This window comes from Solanum lycopersicum, chromosome 2 (assembly GCF_036512215.1).
Source record: "Solanum lycopersicum chromosome 2, SLM_r2.1".
Taxonomy (NCBI): Eukaryota; Viridiplantae; Streptophyta; class Magnoliopsida; order Solanales; family Solanaceae; genus Solanum; species Solanum lycopersicum.
In genome coordinates this window covers 21,924,602-21,945,399 of record NC_090801.1, presented here as the reverse complement: position 1 = coordinate 21,945,399, position 20,798 = coordinate 21,924,602, and the positions used below count along the sequence as shown (strand labels likewise).

General features: G+C 32.7%; 1 protein-coding gene across 36 annotated transcripts in view; it reads right to left on the bottom strand.

The window, feature by feature from the left end:
* The window catches only part of LOC101251233 (uncharacterized), a 34,931-nt gene extending 16,377 nt beyond the window's left edge, over positions 1 to 18,554 (bottom strand). For 2 of the 36 annotated variants that reach the window (XM_069293199.1, XM_069293198.1), the window contains exons 1-10: positions 17,584 to 18,554; positions 13,829 to 13,937; positions 12,921 to 13,026; positions 10,551 to 10,772; positions 10,340 to 10,450; positions 8,951 to 9,061; positions 8,754 to 8,833; positions 8,595 to 8,657; positions 3,925 to 3,954; positions 2,414 to 2,476 (exon numbers count right to left, since the gene is read on the bottom strand). In XM_069293199.1, coding sequence (XP_069149300.1) covers positions 2,465 to 2,476; positions 3,925 to 3,954; positions 8,595 to 8,657; positions 8,754 to 8,833; positions 8,951 to 9,061; positions 10,340 to 10,450; positions 10,551 to 10,770 — 627 coding nt within the window. In that variant the 5' untranslated portion in view covers positions 10,771 to 10,772; positions 12,921 to 13,026; positions 13,829 to 13,937; positions 17,584 to 18,554 and the 3' untranslated portion in view covers positions 2,414 to 2,464. The other 34 variants (XM_069293184.1, XM_069293185.1, XM_069293202.1 and 31 more) reach the window with 33 other exon arrangements.
* Positions 18,555 to 20,798: the final 2,244 nt, after the last annotated feature.

Sequence of the window (20,798 nt, the reverse complement as noted above, 5' to 3'; positions counted from 1 at the left end):
CAAGTTCATCCATGAGGGCTCAAGCCTCAACACCTTACTCATTTTGGAATTATGTTCGTTAGATTGAGTATATTAACATCTTTCAAGATTCATTATCTTTAATTCTCTTGTGTCGGTACGTGACACTCCGATCCCTCATATTCATTATTCCTCTTGTGTCGGTACGTGACACTCCGATCCCCTATATCTACGTGTCGGTTCGTGACACCCGATCCCCTAATTCTACGTGTCAGTTCGTGACACCCGATCCCCTAATTCTACGTGTCGGTTCGTGACACCCGATCCCCTAATTCTACGTGTCGGTTCGTGACACCCGATCCCCTAATTCTACGTGTCGGTTCGTGACACCCGATCCCCTAATTCTATGTGTCGGTTCATGACACCCGATCCCCTAATTCTACGTGTCGGTTCGTGACACCCAATCCCCTAATTCATTCTGTAAATCATCAGGCCTTCTCTATACCAAGGCATCATCAATCCCATTACTTTAATTCATCAAGCCTTCTTCTATACCAAGGCATCATCAATCCCATTACTTTAATTCATCAAGCCTTCTTCTATACCAAGGCATCATCATTAATAATGTATATTAAAGTTTCCTTTCAAGATTTGGGATTCAATATTTTCATCATGCTTATCTTATTACAATCACATAATCATATTCACGCAAACATACAATTAAACATATAGTAGGGTTTACAATACTACCAATACATATCATTCTCTATTAAGAGTTTACTATGAAAGCATGAAAACCATAACCTACCTCCACCGAAGAATTGGAATCAACAAGCAATCTCCCAAGCTTTGATGTTTTCCTCTTATTCTCGATCGTTTCTCTCTCTCCCTCAATCGATCAATCTATCTCTCTTTTTTCTTTTCTCTTTTCTTATTCAAAACCCTCTTTCTTTTACCCCAAATTAACATATAATTAAGAATAAAAGATGGCAATAATACCCCACTAATTAACTTAGGGTTACCTCTTTTAACCCCCAAGAATTTGAGTTATTAATATAAACCCACGAAATCTATAATTAAGGAAAGAATAGTCCCAAACGTCCCTTAAAACGTGTAAGGAAATCCGATTCTGCCTGGGATTTGCGCAACCTGTGACGGGCCGTCGTGCCTGCGACGGTCCGTCCTGCAGGTCGTCGCAGAGTTCAGAGACCCAAATTTCCACCAAGGGTCTGTGACGGTCCGTCACACCTGTGACGGTCCGTCCTGCCATTCCGTCACAAAGTTCAGAGAGTCGATTTTTAGTACCCAATTTCAGATTTTCTAAGTGTTTTGAAACGAGACCCTGCGACGGTCCGTCGTGACCATGACGGTCCGTCGTGGGGACCGTCGCTTCTGCCAGTTTTTCCAGAAATAAAGTCTGCTGCTCAAAACGACTAAACGGGTCGTTACATTCTCCTTAAAGGTGAACTCCACAACCAAATACCTTTTGTGCATGCAGATGAGTTGCAGCACTTGAAAACCGCTACTCCTGCGAAGAAGCTATTGGGCATACAACAGGCTCTCAGCTACATATTTTGGGTAATGTAAGAAGCGGCACTAAATTACACATGATAATTTACATGGGAAAGTATACAACTATAAGTTAATAATAATAAAGATAATTGTGATGTCGTTGCAATAGACCTAGTTAATTACATAAATCAATGGAGTTTCTACAAGAACAATAGCAACTGTACTATAGCTTTGACTCATAATTCGACTGTGATTGATGTATGAAAAGTACAAGAAACATTCTTTACATAGAGGATGACAAGTTCATTGCAGAAGGAAAAGAAAATAAAGAAATTACAGAAGCAACACAAAGGAAACTGAACAATGCTGAATGGTCTCCCCTCTAACATATAATTCCTTCAACTTTCCAAAACATAAAAGTAGATAAATCAGGAGTTGATACTTGATTAACAAAAGGTTTCAGATTTCTGCTTCTCAAAATGGCAAATCAGAGTAGTCATCTTCCATCTGAGGCGTAAACCCGTAAATATAGGAACTATATGCTTCCATATATGGTGAACTCCAGTTGAAAGTTGAAATCCTCCAAAACATAGATTCTAATTTATCCATCATTTTATCATGATTCGTCTCTCTTTTGATCCTCAGAACAAATGTATTTTTTTTTGACATCGAGTATAATCGATACCTTCCCAAAATTATAAATACATGAAATTCTAAGACTATAGACAACCAATGATGATTTTCACATCCACAAGAGAATGAAAGAGGAAAAGAAAAGATACATTACGCAATAAAGGATATCTTGTACATGATTTCTACTACTTCAGTTAGAAAAATAAAATGAAAAAGAGCTCACTCAACATTGTGTTTTAAATTGATGTCCAGCTTGGTGAAACTAAAAAATCATTGAAAATAAGAAGGGAGGCTTCAGAAAGTACGATACCTATATACCATCCATAAGTGTTCAGTGCATCTAATGCTTCAGGTGTTGAATTCACTGGGGTAACTGTGTAGCAAGAAGACATAGAAGGTGAAAAATCTCAATGTAAAAGAGAGTAAAGAATAAGAAAAACAAATCAAGATTTCTTCATCAGTGAATGTAACATTTGAAATGAAGCATTAACATTCTTTTAAGACATTGAAGAAAAGAGACCTTGAATCATGAATTCACAATCATACATATAATTATATGGCATCTTCATTTTACGTTTTAAGAAATAGAGAGGCAATAATGAAAAAACACTGTATAAATCTGAAGAATGAGATTTTTGAAATGTGTACCTGAGTTAGTTTTTATTGAATCATGTCACCTCATGGCAAGTGTTACAAATGGAAAATGGGAAAAAATCCTAATGAGAGATTTTAATCTTGAAATTTCTCTACTCTCTTAGGAGAATACCACTACAACTGCGAGGTAGAGAGGCTCAATATTAGCCCACTTAACTTGTCATGATAAAAGACGACAAATATACTATATAATTAAGTAGTAATGTAGTATTATACCCAATATAATACTTCATCAAGATGGAAAATATAACAGAGAGATGCAATGTAGGAACTAACAATAGTAAGGTACATAATTTTGCATTATACTATAGAATGTCATGACAATTAGGAATGATTTTTTTCAAAAAAAATTATTCACCAACTTATTTTCATTGTAATTTAATAATTGTAATCCTAATCAAACTTAAGCTTTATCAAATTTTGAATCGTCCAATGGAAACGTCAAATGAACTGGCTGTAGAAATATTTCACTTAAACAGTTTTAAATCTTAGTTATAAGTTATATAAAGGAATCAACTATGAAAATCATAATCCTAAAAACATAAGATAAAATGAGGGGGTAGGTTGAAGTAAAACGTAAACCTAAAGTGTAAACTGTAAAATGTAATCAGCAAATTGCTAAGAAAATAGATCCAGCGACCCACACAAAAGTGAAGAAATAACGGACAATACTTCTTTTGTCTTTCTCAGCGTCATAAAAAGATGTTAAAACAGTTGAAATTTTTTAAAAAATAGCATCAAACATATTAAAATGAGGAAAAATCATAGAAGAAGCAAGAGAAGAAGGAGAAGCTGACAACGCAGATTTTTCAAGTTTATATAGTACACTAACAACATCATTAAATAAAAATAATCCAAAAGAGCGAAGAAAAAAAGCCCAAATAAACTCAGCAAAACATATATGTTAAATGTTGGAACACTGAAGAAGAAACATATAGCAACCATTGAGTGAAATCTGGTGAAAAAACAGAAAAAACAGCGGCTCAAAATACAACACAAAAAAAGAATCAGCGAAAGGCTAAAATTTAATAGATATTCAACATCAAAATGAGATGCGAGAAGTTAAATAATAAACAAACAGAGAAGAAAAGCAAGAAAATTGACTGATCAGTGAAAAAAGTTAAGAGCATTAGTTGGTTTAACGTAATGACTGGAAATTTTGATTACCTCATCATCACTTATTTGCACTTGTATAATCTGAAATAAGAAAATTTGAAGCATTAAGAGGTAGTTCTTCTCTGTCATTTCCTTCATCTAGAACTATAAAAATAGTTACCCATATAGGGAAAGTTGTTGCTGCAATGTTAGTATTTAGGTTAGTGAAAATCAACAATTTCAAATTTGAGTAATTGGACAGGAACAATTTGAATTGAAAGATGAAATTTAAAACTTCAAATGTTGAAGTGATATGATTGCAGTGTAACTTGTAGTTAGCTTTAAAAACAAATGAAGTAAAGGAATCCAAAATTTCACAACATCTAGCATAAGGACTTACTTGTTGCACTTATTACTTTTAAAAGTATCATGACAATGCTTTTCGAATGATTTCGTCATAAACTACATTATATGTAGAATGACCATCTGTGTCCTGTGCAGTTGGTGGACGTATTAACATTTTTACATTGTCTGAACATTTTGCTCGAGATAAAGCAACATAAAGTTGTCCATGTGAAAAAACTGGTTCACGCAAATATATTCCAACAAAATCTAATGTTTGACCTTGAGCTTTGTTTATAGTCATAGCAAAACATAATCTTATCGGAAATTGTATTATTTTGAAGGGAACTGGATGTTGCTCATCTTGTGATGCTAGTAATGGTATCTTTGGAATAAAGACATGTTTATCTTTAAAATCACCACTGCAAATAGTAGCACTAATAACATTTGACATAAAATCATGACATATCAATCGTGTACCATTGCATAAACCTTCAGTAGGATTTAAGTTTCTTAATAATATAACTGGACAATTTTTTTTCAAAGTTAATCTATACGGTGGTAAGTTAGCAGGATGTAAGGTATGCAAAAAATCTTCAAATTGGCATTGATCATTTGGTTCTATAGTTTCATCAATAGCCGTATATACTGTAGCATCATCGGGAAATCGATGTATAAGCATATCATTTATTTCATCAACAAAATCATTTTTTGTTGTCAAAATAATACGGGAATTCATAAAAGGTGGATTACAATAGAATGTACGCAAATTAGGATAAGTAACATTAAATAAAATATTTAAAGATTCTATTTCATCTGTAAAGGGAATGATAAAATTATTGGGAATTTCAATTTTGTTGCAATTGTTAGTTTTTTCTTGTCCATTTCCAATTCTCATTAAATATGCACAAAATGCTGGATCTTTTTTTCGCACGCATGTTTTCAGATAAGGACAATTTTTCAAGATGATTCCAAATACGGGAGTATAATAAACTTTGATTTATAAAGTCTTCTTTTTTTACACTAAGAACAACAGGAAGTGTTTGTCTAAAGCCCCCCCCCCCCCCCCCCAAAACTACTACTTTTCCACCAAACAGTGCTTTTGTATTCATAAGATCTTTTAGAAGTGTATCAAGAGCTTCAATCATGTTTTTTTTTGCCATTGAGACTTCATCCCAAACAATTAGTTTTGAATCTCGAATTAGAATCGCTAACGAACTTTGTTTACTAATATTGCAAGTGAAATTGTCATCGATGTCAACAGGAATTTTAAAACGTGAATGAGCTGTTCGTCCTCCCGGAAGTATTGAAGCTGCCACACCAGAACTTGCAGTTGCCAAAGCTATGAATCCTTTTGTTCTTACAACAACCAACAAAGCTCGATATAGAAATGTTTTTCCAGTTCCCCCAGGACCATCAATGAAAAAAGCTCCTGATTTATTAGAATATACTCTTTCAAGAAATATGTTATATATTCTTTTTTGTTCAATATTTAATTTGCTTTGTAGAAGTATATCTTCTTCAGACACTATTATATTTCTTTCAAAATAAATTTCTTTTGCATCATTAGTTGTTCTAGAAGAGCTAAGATTTCCAAATATATCTTTGAATTCATTTATGTTATGTCCCATTGAAAGTAGAACTTCATTGATATGATTTAAAACTAAGAGTTTAATATCATTTTTTGTAACATTTGGAATTGTTTTAAAATCCTCTGACATAGAGTCTTCGTATTTTTTCCAAAGATCTATTGGGTTACCAGGGTTAGAATAAACTAATAATGTTGCAAATAGTCTTGTTAAACTATAAGGCATTTGATAGCAGAGTGCTTCAGACATACAATCAATTAAGTTGTTATCAGAACGTAATAAGCCTCTTTTTTCTGCAGCTTCTCTAAATGTAGTGTAGCATCTTTCATTCATTGTACGAAGATCTTCGAAAGATGTTGGTCTTCTTACATTCATTAGAAGCAACCTAAGATAATATCTTTCTCCTTCGGTTGGATGACATGTGACAATACGCCCGATAGTAAGTTGTTGTTTTCGATGCGAGCACATTTTGTATGATGATGACCATACAATGTGTTGAGGAAACTCTTTATACAGTAAATTCAGATTTATAGCATCGTTATTGATTTTGTTCATAAGAAAGAATTTTGTTAACATCGTTTTTTTAATGATTGGATTGTTTATTATTTGATCAACAGTTTGGTTATTTTTGAAAGAAACAAATTGTTGTCCATCAAGATGCAATTGCAACTGGCAAACACTTGGAGTCATTTCACTTATCGCAAAAGCAAGCAGACGCCATGCAGCCTCCGTGGAGAAACCCATCTAGCAGAATGGTATTCTTTTATTTCATCTATTTCTATGTTAGTATCATTATTATTTACAGAAAATGCAATTTTATCATGTCCTTTGCAAATATATTTGTAAATGTATTTGACGGCCTTAATGTCAGAACATATTTCAACATTCATATGACAACCAAATTTCTTCAGTAAATACGGATTGTACGGAACAATCCAAGAATTATTAATGTTGTGTCCTCTAACTTGGATTGGTGTGATCATTTTTTGTCTTTCGTAAAGGGGATATGAATTCTTTCCTTTTGTTGTTTGTTTAGTAAGTTGTTTTGGATATTTGAATTTACATTTTCCTTCTTTTTGCATGCATGAATTTGAAGGATTTAAACATCCACAGGGACCATGAGTCATATGTTTGGTCACAAGTTTGTATAGATCATGATCAATATGGGGATCAGGTAGTTCAGCACATACAATTTTATCATATGCTTCTTGTGTTAACAATTTATATCCATCCATAAGAATAATTAGAAGATGGGCATGGGGAAGACCCCTTTTTTGAAACTCAACTGTATACATAAAAGCTGCAACCTTTCCAAATATGTTTCTTTTTTGAATATCAGTTTTAAATTCTTCTACTTTTGCTCTGAATACTCTAAATCAGGTCTATTTTGAACTTCTTCCATTGGTTGTAAATGGTCTTGTATTTCAGGCCAAGAAGGATTGCAAGTCATCGTTAAAAATATGTCAGGTTTTCCAAAATGTTGTACCAAAGCAATGGCATCCATATATCTTCGACGCATATCTCTTGGACCTCCAATGAAACTACCAGGAAGAAATTTTTGTCTCCCAATATTGGAAGCATCTCTTTCTCCTTGCCTTAATAAATCAATGATTCCTTGGAAGGCTTCAACTCTAAATAGATCTTGATTAAATAAGATAAAATCTAATCTTTGTGTCTCTAGTTTTATATATTGCTCAACTATGTATTGTTGAAATACCCTTCTAGAATGTAAAGTTTCATTTGGTTCTTCATCTCTTATTTGAATTTTATAACAATAATATTCACGAAGGGAAACAGTTTCTCTTTTTCTCAATCCTTTTGATAAAACTTTAGATTCCATGTCAAGGACTCCATCAATAGAAGTGATGTTGATTATACTTGGTAGCTGCTCATATTCACAGTAAATTTGTCTGTTGGAATAATTGTATTTCTTTATTTTTTTAATACCACAATGCCAGCCATTTTGACCATAAGGAAACAACAGTGGATATTGCAATGGATCATAACATCCATAGTAGTAATTTACCAATTGACTTCTGTTACTATGAGTGTAAATTCTAATATGTGGTGTGGAAATTTTATCATTTAATTGATCTTCAATCCAAATTGCCCCAACTTCGGATGCAGCTGGTAAGTTATGTGTTCTCTGGTCTAAATTGGAACTTGAGTTTAGAGCAATATAAAATTAAGATAAATTTGGAAGAGCTGTTAGCGATCTTAAAAAAGTAGAATAAGGATTAACTTTTAGTAGATCTATGAGCTTTGTAACAATTATCTCATTAAGATTATCTGATAATTCCATTCGGTTTGTTAGGTCATTTTCATTATAATAGAAATATAATTGTAAATTTTTTCCTTTTCCTCCTGAAGGTATCAAATCGACAATGAAGTGATACATTTGTCCTTGGACTTTAAATGTATAGATGCCACGATATCTCCTTGATAATTCTCTATCATAATGTACTGTGAAGTGAATGCAAACATATTATTGTAGGCTCTACCATAAGTTCGAAAATGTTGGGATTCTTTGGAGTCACCTAAGAACAAATTTCGCAACTCAATAGGCATGTTATGAGAAGTTAGCCTAATTGATCCATTATTACTACAAAAACCTGGTGATTCATATTGAAATCTTTTTGCAGCACAAAATTTGCAATTTGGAATTTTCTTTAAAAGTAAGTAACCTTTTATCAATAAATTATCATTTTGTAGATTTACTTCTAACTTATTTCTACCTGTGCATGGTAAAAAGCAATTATTTGTTACATAAAGGCATATAGTGTTTTTTTACTATGGTAGAGAGAAGCATACCTCTATTTGAAGTACGACTTGAACTTGATCTACTTGCAGCATAAGATGCACTCGACGTTGATCCTAGTATCAGGAATAAAAATATTTAGACACAGTTAGCCAATTATTAAAAATCAATATAGTCAAAATAGTTTAAGTAATATTTCTGAACTGACCTACTTCAAAGGTAGATAAGCAATTAACTATACTTTCTCCTCTAGTTGAAGTAACTGGTAGGTTTATAGCTTCAGAAGCTTCAACTACATAATGTGGAAAATAACTTTAGTAAGAGTAGTTGAGCTGAAGCAGCTAACTATAGCTGTAGATATTGAGAAGACAGATTGAAGGAAAGGAAGGTAACAATATGGTTAGCTAACCTTCTTGAGGAAATAACAAAGAAGTGCCGATTGTAAGGGCGCCAGTACTATTTAATTGATGTTCTCCTATAGTTAAATTAACTGGTAGATTTGTAACTTCGAAAGATTCAACTACAAAATGAGGAAAAAACCTCTAGTAAGAGTAGGTGAGATGAAGGGTTAAACTATATCTATAGATATTCAAAAGACGCATTTCAAAGTTGGGACTATAAAATGGTGACCAAGACGATTTCATCTGATGGTTGAAAGAAAACTTCAAGTATTTTGGCAACCAATGTGATTATTATTAACATAAAAACCATAAAAGAGACTTATAATCATCCAAACCTCAACATATTGAGGAAAAGTAAAAACATGTAATTACATAATTTTGCCAAAAAACGACTACACCTACTTGGCTTTTTTGTATTATTGAACATTATATTGTTTCACCCATTTCTCTATTAATTGTGTTCACTATCTCTGTATACTGCATATGCACTCCTTTGAAGTGTTTCCAATTCCTTACTTTCCTCCCCACATAGCTGCTATCACTTGCTTCTTCAAACTTTTCCAATGTTTTATCTTGATAATTTCTACTGTTTCCTTGGAACCTCTTGTAGGTAGACTGACTTTTATCCATTCAGTTGTTGTATCTCTTACTTTTGTAGCATATTCACATTCAACAAATAAATGATTGCTTGTCTCCATAGTTTAATCTTGGCGCATACAACATCAACTGTCCTCTACATGTATATTTTAGATGGTATATTTTAAGGAAATATTGATTATATTAGAGGAGAACATAGAGTTGCAGCTTATGATTCATCCCAACGACTCAGAATCATTTACTACTGTGGTAAGGACAAAATGTCTCTGGCAGCAACATAAAATTATTTATATGAGTGTAGAATTATCAAAGCTTTGTAAAAGAGCATTTCTTGGAAGAATTAAACAACATGTAATGACTTCCGGAATTAATACTTGACATGTAATGAACTGAACAATTTTTTTATACCTATTTCTAAGCAAATGTTGTTATAATGATATGATATTTTTCCCACAAATAAAATGTTGGGCATCCTACGGCTAAGAAGTGTTTATTTGTAATTGACAAACCATTCACTTAGCAGCAATATACACAAATAATTCATATATAATCATATAAAAAATAGAACAAAGCACAATATGGAAACCAAACTCTTAGCAGATCAAACGAAGTAAAGGCGGAGGAGAAGCAACTCATGTGAACTGTGAAGATTCGATAACCCCCAACCCAATAGGAAAATTTCAGCTATTATTTCTCAAAAGTGCTCTAGGCATCCATTATGTTTGATCCTATACGTGAAAATTACTAACAGAATTTTGGTTTTTTTTACAACAGATTTACGTAAAATATGGTTACCTAACCTTGTTGAGGAGATAACGAAGAAGTGTTGATTGTAAGGGCGCCAGTACTATTTGATTGATGATGTCCTGTAGTTAAAGTAACTGGTAGGCTTGTGGCTTCAGAAGCTTCAACTACAAAATGAGGAAAATAGCTATAGTAAGAGTAGTAGCGTCTAACTATAGTTTTAGATATTCAGAAGATAGAAGGAAGATAAGAATATGCTCAGCTAACCTTCTTGAGGCGATAATGAAGAACTACTGATTGTAAGAGCGGCAGTAGTATTTGATTGATGAAGGTGTTTTTGTCTTTTTGACTTAGCCCTTTTTTCTCTTAGCTCGGATAAAAATAATTGCTTTCTCTCTAGTGACATCTGTGCATATCTGGTACGACGACGCAAATTTCTCTCAGAAGTTCTTTCTTTGGCAGACACATTATCTCTATTTTCTTCCATTCCTGTTTCAATTATTTCATGATTTGTCAAACTAATTTACAATTTAATGCAATATGGAAAAAATACATACATAAGTGGGAGAAAAAGGGCATACATTGAGAAATATCAATGCAGCGTTCACGAAAATAAAAATTAGAATGAGAATAAGACAAACAAGCACAATTATTTAACTAATAACATTTAGTTTTACAGAGGCAAATATTGAGATATCGATAATCTTTAAATGTAATGACAGCTAAAACAATGAAAGGGGAAGAACTTGAAACATTATTTAAAAATAAGAAGCAAATTATCGTTAAAATGCGCAACTATTATACAAACACCTCTTCTTCTCCCTAAAATTCTAAACAGAAGTGTTTAAACAAATATTTTGTTGAAATTAAAATCTATAGGCACCCATTCCTTAACTAATGTTATTAAAAATTGGCTCAAGGTCAAAAAATATCACTTCATAGCTAAAAGCATGAATAAGATGCTATTGAAGGTAAAACGGATGCCAACAACTTATAGTATTGATAAAACATTTGGACTTTTAGGAGTTGAATCATTATGGCAGAAACTTGGTTCTCTTTTTTCCTGGACTAGGAAAATTTAACAGCAAACAAGTTGAACAAACATGATTATTATAATGCGTACCTTTATAATTCCATAGTACATATCACAAACACGTTTAATAGACATGAATTAATTTAGTATATACTTATCTAACACCATTGTATGTAGTTTTGTCTGGAGTTGTTTCTGGTTTTATTTTATGCATTTATGCAATGAATGGCATTCTCGTCAAGGTTTATGTTTATTAAGGTTAACTTAACTATATACGCGTCTACTTTTCTCCAAATGAAGCCGATTTACATGTTGATTACTCAAGCTAATTTGGATTTCGATATGCATGACAACCATTAACTGTCTTATATATGGCGCAATTTATCTTCTTAAGATGGTCTGTTGATACATTGTTATGGGTCCTTTCAGTAGGTTGTTCTGAAGTTTCCTCCCTCAGTGATTGATGGTTGCACCTAAGCAAAAGTGGACTTCAGAAGAAGAAGCTGCCTTTAAAGTTGGGAAGAATTTAATGGAGTATTGTGTTTGCGTTCAAATGTAGATCTCAAAGTAGGGTTCCTTCTATAATTTTTTTCATTAGATAATTATATTTAGTGCAGAGGAAGTTTGGATGTTATTTGAACCAGATATAGTTGTGAGGTCTAGTCTTAATTTTAGTTTCCTATCAATGCATGTGGTGTTAATATGCTTTCCTATTCATACTTATTGATGTTGTTCAGGACAAGTGGAGGAACATGACTGTAATGGCAAACGGTCGGGGTTCTCGGGAGCAAGCAAGATTTGTTGTAATACCATACATAGAGTATTCAATGTTTTCATTGTAGAAATAATGTAGGAATGCATGCAGTGCATCTCTAGCCACCAATAGTTTAGCAAAAATGCAGCAATCCTTAAGCCTCAACTTCTGTCCAAAGTGCATCATTCGTAGCAGCAATATTTTGAAAAAAACGCAGCAGTTAGCTAACTTTAAAGTGCAGCAAAGTTTAGCCAAATATATAGGCAAACCAATGGCTCAAATATATCCAAAAGTGTAGCAAAATTTAGCTCGACACATAGCAACAGTAGACTGAAATTTGATCAGAAATGTAAGAAATAGCTTAGTCTAAAATTCCGCAGCAATATTATACAAAATCAGCAACCCATGGTTTAAATACATCAAAACGACGGAGCAGCATGGAAGTAACTTCACGGTTGAACAGTATGTCAGGCTTTGTTGTGAAGACATAGTGCGAGTTCATTACTTTATCCTCTCCTCGGGTTCAGTTCAAAATGTACAGAGGTTGTTCATATACTTAAGCCGAACCTAAGACTTTTAAAATCTGTTGTCTACAAAAAATCTTAAACTATAAATCATTTTTTAATGTATTAAAAAAACTGTAAAATTAAGTTATTGCCACTGTTAAATTGTTCACATAAATATATTTTGACAACAGCAATGTCATACCAAGTAAATAATATAATGAAAACACACATGGCCAGTGCAATCACAAAATCGGCAACATTTTTACAAAAAGTCTTGAATTAACATACAACATAGGAAGGAAAATGATGGATGGACAACAGATAGTAAGAGAGAAATGAACAACCTGAAATCTTCTGATATAATTATATTCACATAGATCTCTTTGATGCCAGATCAAGCAACGTGCGGAAGAACTGTTGCGGATACAGGGGAGGTTGCTCTGAAAGTGCCTAAATACAACAAACACGATAATGTCAATCGTTGAAGTTTCACTTATTCGAATTACTCACTGAACCCCCCCCCCCCCCTTTTTTTTATATATCTATGACATTGTATATAGTCCTCTTGTGGATGATTACAAATTGCATAAAGTTGGTCCAAAATTGAAAATATATGTGGTCATTGAAGAAGAAGCAGATACATCACCTGATGAATGAAAATGGTGGAAGGAGTCATTCGTGGAACTATATTCACTTCGATAATCAGTACTTGTGACCGCAAAACAACCATACCCCCAATTAAATCTTATAACACATCAGCAAATAGTTATCTTATTTACATTAATTCTATCAATTGTATGGCATGTTAAGTGTTGCAGTTTGCAGAAATCCATTTATTAAGTTCTGATCTCCTGAAGTTCTACTACTGAATTAACTCAACAATAAATATTGCCTCTAAAATGATACTTTGGCCCCAATTCAACCGCAAACGACCAGTTTCGACAGGTGATTCAACCTCTTATATTTATCTTGTATCAACTTAATTGGTTCTACAGGTATACAGAAATAGAGCATAAAAACGATGAATACTTTGAAAATTTTAGTAGAGTACTACAGCCTTCTAAACCACATGGTAAATCTCTGTGCACTCGTATAATTAACATGAGTGTGTAACAAGTATCTCAAGAGGCACATCATGAACTGCAACTTGCTGGAAAAGTCACATTTCCTTAATGATGTTATTAACTATTAATTATTAGATTCACTTCCATTATTGTTCAATCAACTGAAAAGAATCTCAGCAATAACATACCTCGCCAGTGTCAGCATGAACAAACGCATCAATACGCGAAAATCCTTCTAGTTGTAGAGTGTTTGCAATAAGTTCAATACGCTTTTTACACCTTTCCAAGGCCGCAGTACTAATTGAGAAGGAAAAAAAAGAAGGAAGTAATTGTGAGAAATATGTAGGTAATTTTGACACACAGAAAAGTACATCTTGTAAAGAACAATATTCTGGCTTTCTAAATAACTATTTTTAAGTAGAAATGTATATTGACATAAATCTGGTAGTCATATCTAATACAGTTTCCACAGGATGAATCTTCATAACAAACTTCATAATAGAAGGTTAAGGTGGAGTCAGATTGATGCCAGTTATAACAACACGCTTTTTGGGGTCTGTTTCCCTTGTTGAGGCTGAAACTGTAGTGGATGAAGCTGAGATAAAAGGGGTTCTTTTGGGTCTCAATGGCTTTACATTGGTGAATTGGGGTATGGTTTTGAGAAATGGGTCAACCGGAGATGGCCGGAGAGATGAAGATTGGATAGGTTGCATGGTTACCGGCGGAGAAGGAAAGATGTAGTTGGTGGAATTTAGATGACAACAATGTGGATGCAGGAAAGGCTTAAAACTACTGACAATTGTTCTATCAAATCACAATATATATATATATATATATATCGCCCTACCAATATTAGAGTCAATTATCACCTTAATTATGTGATAAACAAAAGCTTGTAATTTTTATTTACTAAGATCACCTGCGAAGCTTTTAATACTACAAACTAAATAAGCACATAGGAAAAAAAAAGGTGGAGTAGTAATTTGGACAAAGAAGCTACATGAACCTCACTGGTATCTTAAGAAATACATATACAAGTAAATTAAGATGGTAATAAAAATACAGAGGTTAAGTAACTTGGAGAGGAGAAATACATATCTTTCATTGGTAGAAATCTTCAATATCAAGAGTTCAATCATATTATAATTCCAGATGATAAAATATATTATCATATTTGAGTTATAGGTAATTGATTTTGAGAGGTATAATTATTGTGGGTTCTAATGTTTCTTGGAGCCTAAAATTTCTTGCAGTGAATAAATCCTTTCAAACAACACCGGAAAAAGTTGACAAAGATTTGTTAGACGTTTGCAGGAGATAGAACATTTAATTGTAATCAAATGAAAGCAACAAACTACCTTTCAGGTCCTAGATAAAATGAAGAAGGTGAACTTTGTTTTTCTTGCTTAAATCTAGAACAATATTTTCGAACAAATTAATAAGAGATGATACAAATATGCAGAGTGTTTGTATTTGCCTTAAGTCATCAGCTGCAAAACAAGGAAAAGATTGAACACAAGAAGAAGCTCTTTGTTGATATCGATGGAAAACTATCAAGATATGATTACCACATGAATTAACTAATAAGATTATAATGCAAAATATGATTGATATCTAGACAGTTGCTAATTACCAACTTAAGTTCCTTGTCGAGAAAAATAGAGATTATGTCCTCGCTGAATCCTTTTAAAAATACATTTAACAGAGAGTGGCTAACGTTTACCATATATTGATCAACAACCAAGTGACGATCTGTTGACTACTTGTCGCCCTACCAATATTTGAGTCAATTATCACCTTAATTCTGTGATTAATAGAAGCTTATGTACAAGCTTATAAGTTGAGAAGATGAACAACCTTTGTTGAAGCATTCAAATTTGAAGAGCAGAAACAAAACACACAAAAATAATCTCATGGCTACAAGAATGAAATCTGATGCTGCATGCAAGAACAAAACAATAATTTGTTCAAATTTAAGCTCAAAAAGATTGTTATCTGAGTTGTATTCTACACCTCTTCTTCTCTCTAATTTCTGACCACTATGCGATAAAACCTCTAATTTGTATTATCTGGACAGCAACATTGAAGCGAAATTTGAGGAGAAATGGAGATTAATGGAGAGGAATTGTGGCGGAGAAATCAATGTAGAAGCAAATGTGGAGGAGAAGCAAAGAAGGAAAGAAGTAAAGTGGATAGACAATAACGAAATTACCCATCTTCCCTTGTTCATGCTGCACAAATGTCCAAATTTAATGATAAAATTACATAATTATCCTTGTTAAATAAAAGAAAATATATATTATATATTTAAAGTACAATTTAAATAGCTTTGGGAACAACTTTTTAAAGCTGTATTTTTTGTCCTTAAAGTTGTGTTAGTCATATTCAAAGTACAATTTAAATAGCTTTGGATACAGGTTTTTAAAGCTGTGTTGGTCCTTTCAACTCCCTCTTCTCAATAGGGGAAATGTCAGCTTAAATTGTGTTGAACTATTCAGATTTTAAAAATTTCTTAGCCCACTTCAAAGTTTTGGGATTATAAAGAAAAAGGAGTGTATGTAGCAAAGGTAATTGAAAAAAAAACTAAAATCATACAAGTACTTGTAATGGCAGCGTAACATATAAAATGACTATGTATACACAAACCAATAAAAATGATCCTTTATGCATACAACAAAAGAAAAGTCATTGAAAAAGAAATCACAAAAAAATAAGGGGATAAACAATTAATGGACTGCATAAATTAAAAAGTAGATAAAAAAAATATAAGGTGAGAACTACCAAAAATAGTACAACTACACACATACCAAAAAAATGAAAAATTAAAAAATTAAAAAAAATATAGTAAATAGAAAATGACAATACACTAATTTAAGTATAACAAAGTGTATAATATTTATCAGAAGAATACACCACGATAACTATAAATAATCGACATACAATATAGAAATATATATATAACAAGAAAAACAAATAAACAATCATTAAAATAGAACAATAAATACTAAATTTATAATATAGAAATCACACAACCTAAGAGAATTAACAAAAGTATTGAAACAAAAAACAAGTGAAATGAACAGAAGAATAATATAAAATATAACACAAAGATGCATAAGAAAGTAAATAAAGATAAGATTTCACAGAAAGAAAAACAAAACCGACAATAAATAACATCAATACACCTTATAACGTAAAAAATCCACTTTAATCATAATAGGTCACACCAATAGCTAAGGAAAACAAATATAATATTCAAAAGATGATTAACATGTAGCGATCACGACAAGACATGCTTCCTATGACCCCCCAAAAATTACATTTTTGGTGATATTTAAAGGAACACGATTAAACAAAATCCAACTTTAGAAGAAAAATAATAACAACTAGAATAGTACAAAAATAGAAATCAAACTCACGAAGTTGAGAACAGTGTCAACTAAACCAAATGATGGTTGGGAGATCTGAATATTTAGCCGTGAGCCAAGTCAATACATAATATCGACAAAGTACCATGAAGGCATATATAATTTTAGATGGAAATGTGAATTAAATTTTATGCTCTCCACTTTTCTAGAGGGAGATGGAGGATAAGAAGTCTTCAAATTTTACCAAAACACTGAACCATCACAAAAGGACACAACTAGTCTAATAGAGGATGACATCTCGCCATGGATTAAATGCCAAGGTTAAGAAGTAAACATTTCTTAAAGCTAATATAAGAAAGTAAGACGATAAGAGTAACAAAGAGTGGTCGATCTAACATGAAAATGTTTCAACATTTAGCGCTGCAAAAAACAACAGAGGAGACAAAATACTGAATCTGCCTATCCTTGTTTTCAACGATACAACAACAAGCAAACTCAAACGAGATTAAAAGCGCACATAACAGAACAAGCATACTTTGAAGTGAAACAATCAAGGCGAAGAAAAGAGACTTTACCTCCTTTGGGGCAGCGAATAGAACTAGACAAGCTAAACGGAAAACGACTTCCACACGACCATACACACGAGCAAAGAACAGCAAGCTCGAGGAAAATATCGATCCCAACTGAGCTCGGAAGGAATGTTGGAAGTGAAATAGAACAGCGGAAGTGGAATTAGAATCCGCTATCCTCTCTGCTTACTTAACGTATTTCGTATGTATTTTAACTACCTTGCCTATTTTTTGTTCTAAAGTTTGATGCTAAATTCCTCAGCCAAAAAATGATCGCTCATGCTTTTCTTCCCACCTAAATAAAATCTCTAAAAAAAATTCTTTTTTTTTCAATTTGTTTTTCTATCCCCAAAAATCTCTTATTGAGGTTTCAAAAGAAATCCTCAACTAAAAGAGAAAAAAAAACTTCAATTCGAAATTTCTTTCAATCCCTTACTCGACTTTTCTACTGAAAATTTCCTAAAATACAAAAAAAATAAACCCCTCCCAAAAGTCCAAAAAAAGAACCCCCCCCCCCCCTCTAACAGTGGATCTAGAAAAGAATTATATAGCTGAGAAATTAGGGTTCCGAATCTCTGTGGGATACCGGATCAACCCCTGGTCTTACCCCAAAAAGAAATTCAAATCCTTGCACCAAAAAGGGGAGGCCACCTTTTCTAGGGGATTTTAACTCATTCACAAAGAGGAAAAAGGAAATTGATGCCTCAGATCAATTTGTTCGTCCTCTGGACATTGCGTGGCTCAATCTCACGACACCAGGGCGGAAACGCGTGCCCCCGCCTGCTGCTTTTTCGTTGCTAGTCGTACACCATGAGAGGGGTGACGAGGAAGAGGACAACGAAGAACAGGCTGTTCTCTGTGTCTCTGTGATCCAGTTTTTGGATTGGGGAAATAAGGGGAGAAAATGCGGTGGACCGGGTCAAGAATTTGGCTGGGTTTGAATGGAATCAGAGGGGAGATGGACTGCCGAAAATAAGAGGCCCAAAATGGTTTTTGTATAAATAGATTAAATACTTAGTAACTAGATGAAATTAATCAATAAAACTCAATTAAAATAAGTTTCTTGATTTTAATGAAATAAAATAGTCAATGAAATTATGACATTATTAAGTCAAAAATGCAAACTATTATATGGCTAATAAAATATTTAAACACAATAAAATCTTTTTGGAGACGAATTTTCAAATAATCCTAAAATATACTAGGTATATACATAGCTACGTTAATCATATATTATCTAGAAATTATAAAAGTAGTAATATTAACTTAGAATAATTCGAGAGCCACTTTATTATATGTACATGTATATGTATGTATGTATATATATATATATATTCTTTGTTAAACCTTATAAAATCTATTTTTTTCAAGTCGTTTAGAATTAACAAGCTCGTTAATTAATTATATCGTCGAGGGTCAAAATCGGGTGTCAACACCAGTTTCAGAGAGAAACAAGATGAAAGCTAAAGATATCACATAGACTATAACATAAATTTAAAGTATCTCGAATCTCATACAAAACACAACTCAAATCCAAACGTCTACTAGAATTTGAATAAATAAAAGGGCTGAGTGTTATTTACCTCTTGGTGAGCAGCGACTGAGACAACAACGAATCTAGTAGAGACTTCCATACTTCGAAGGAGAGCTTTCAACAGAAGAACGTGAGAAATTTTTAAATGGAAGTTTTATATCGAAAATCATTTTATCCGTAAAAATAGAAATCAACAACTCTTCTATGAATTTATATCACTGTATTATGCTTCTATTCTTCTAATTTTTTTAACCCCCTATTTTCCAATTCCTTTTTGCCAACTTATCAAAAAAGATGAGGGAACTATTTACAGATGAATCCTAGGGCAGAAATGGGGGAAAATTCCGGATGGATTTTCAGTGAATTTGAAATTTAAATTGGAGATAAGGTTTCAACAGCTAGAAATAGTGCATATTCCAAGCGGATTCAAAGAGGAGACTGTCGATTTGAGGAGCAGGGACAATCGAAGCAACACGATGGAGACTCCTAGAAGATTCGAGGAAAGGACGACTCGAGAGGGGGACGCGGGGATCAGTCATGTTCAATTTTCCAAATTCGCGTATGTACTTCACGCGGAGAAGAAGATTAAGGTGCAAGGGTCGGGTCACGTTTGGTTGAACTGATTGGCTCTTTGGGCTTCTTTTTAATGGGAAATAAGAGAATGAAATTGGTCTGGCAAAAAATTATGAAGTAGGTTGGCGGAGTAAAGAATAAGCCCAAAAATGTGGTCTCAAATGTGTTTAAAGGATATGACGAATACCCAAATAAAATGAAATAATATAAATTAATAAACGAGTTTTCTTGGTCATAATGAAATAAATAAATAAATTTAATTACAAACTTAATAAATAAAAAATATAAACTATTATATAAGTAGACTAATTAACAAAATTTTGATTTAAACTAAAATCTTTTATTAGAAGATTGCAAATATTCTTTAAAAATACTATTTATATACATAATTATTTAAAACATATATATTATATTTAAAAGTTATTAAAAAAGAAGTGACAAAACTATTCAAAATAACAACAAGCTTTATATATTTTTTCTTTAACTTTTATGAAACCAATTATTTTAATTCGTTTGAAATCAAAGAAGCTAAAATTAATTAATTTATTTTGTGGAGGACTGAAATTGGGTTTCAACAATTGTCCATCATTTTACTTGGATTGATGCAAGAAATTCTAGATAAATAAAATTAACTTATTCAATTTTGACGGACCTCATCTCCATTTTTGGAAAAATGACTTTAGGAATTATAGTCGACCCCAAAAGTGGGGTTCCTACATATCTCAGGCTATATGAGAATTCAGGCCACTTTAGTTCAATATTGCTTGATTTGACACACGATTAAGAATGAATTCAAAAGTTATTACGATATTAAATTATGGAGAGATCAAAATGCTTGGGAATAAGATTTTAAAAAGAATGTTAGAATAATAGCCGAGTGTTTGATATTGAGCCCGACTACATATCCTTAAACCTTAGGAATCAGGTTGTTTGTAGTTCGGATCGATCAATTGAAAAGAAGATCTATTATGCTAGATAACCTTTGGTTCTGCACAAGTGACAAATTGAGTCGAGTATTCTAAAGGAGGCTTGTAATATGTTAAACATGAATTGGGCACTTCACACCCATAATTGAGAACTTACACGGACATAATTTCCAAAAATCTTGGTGCAT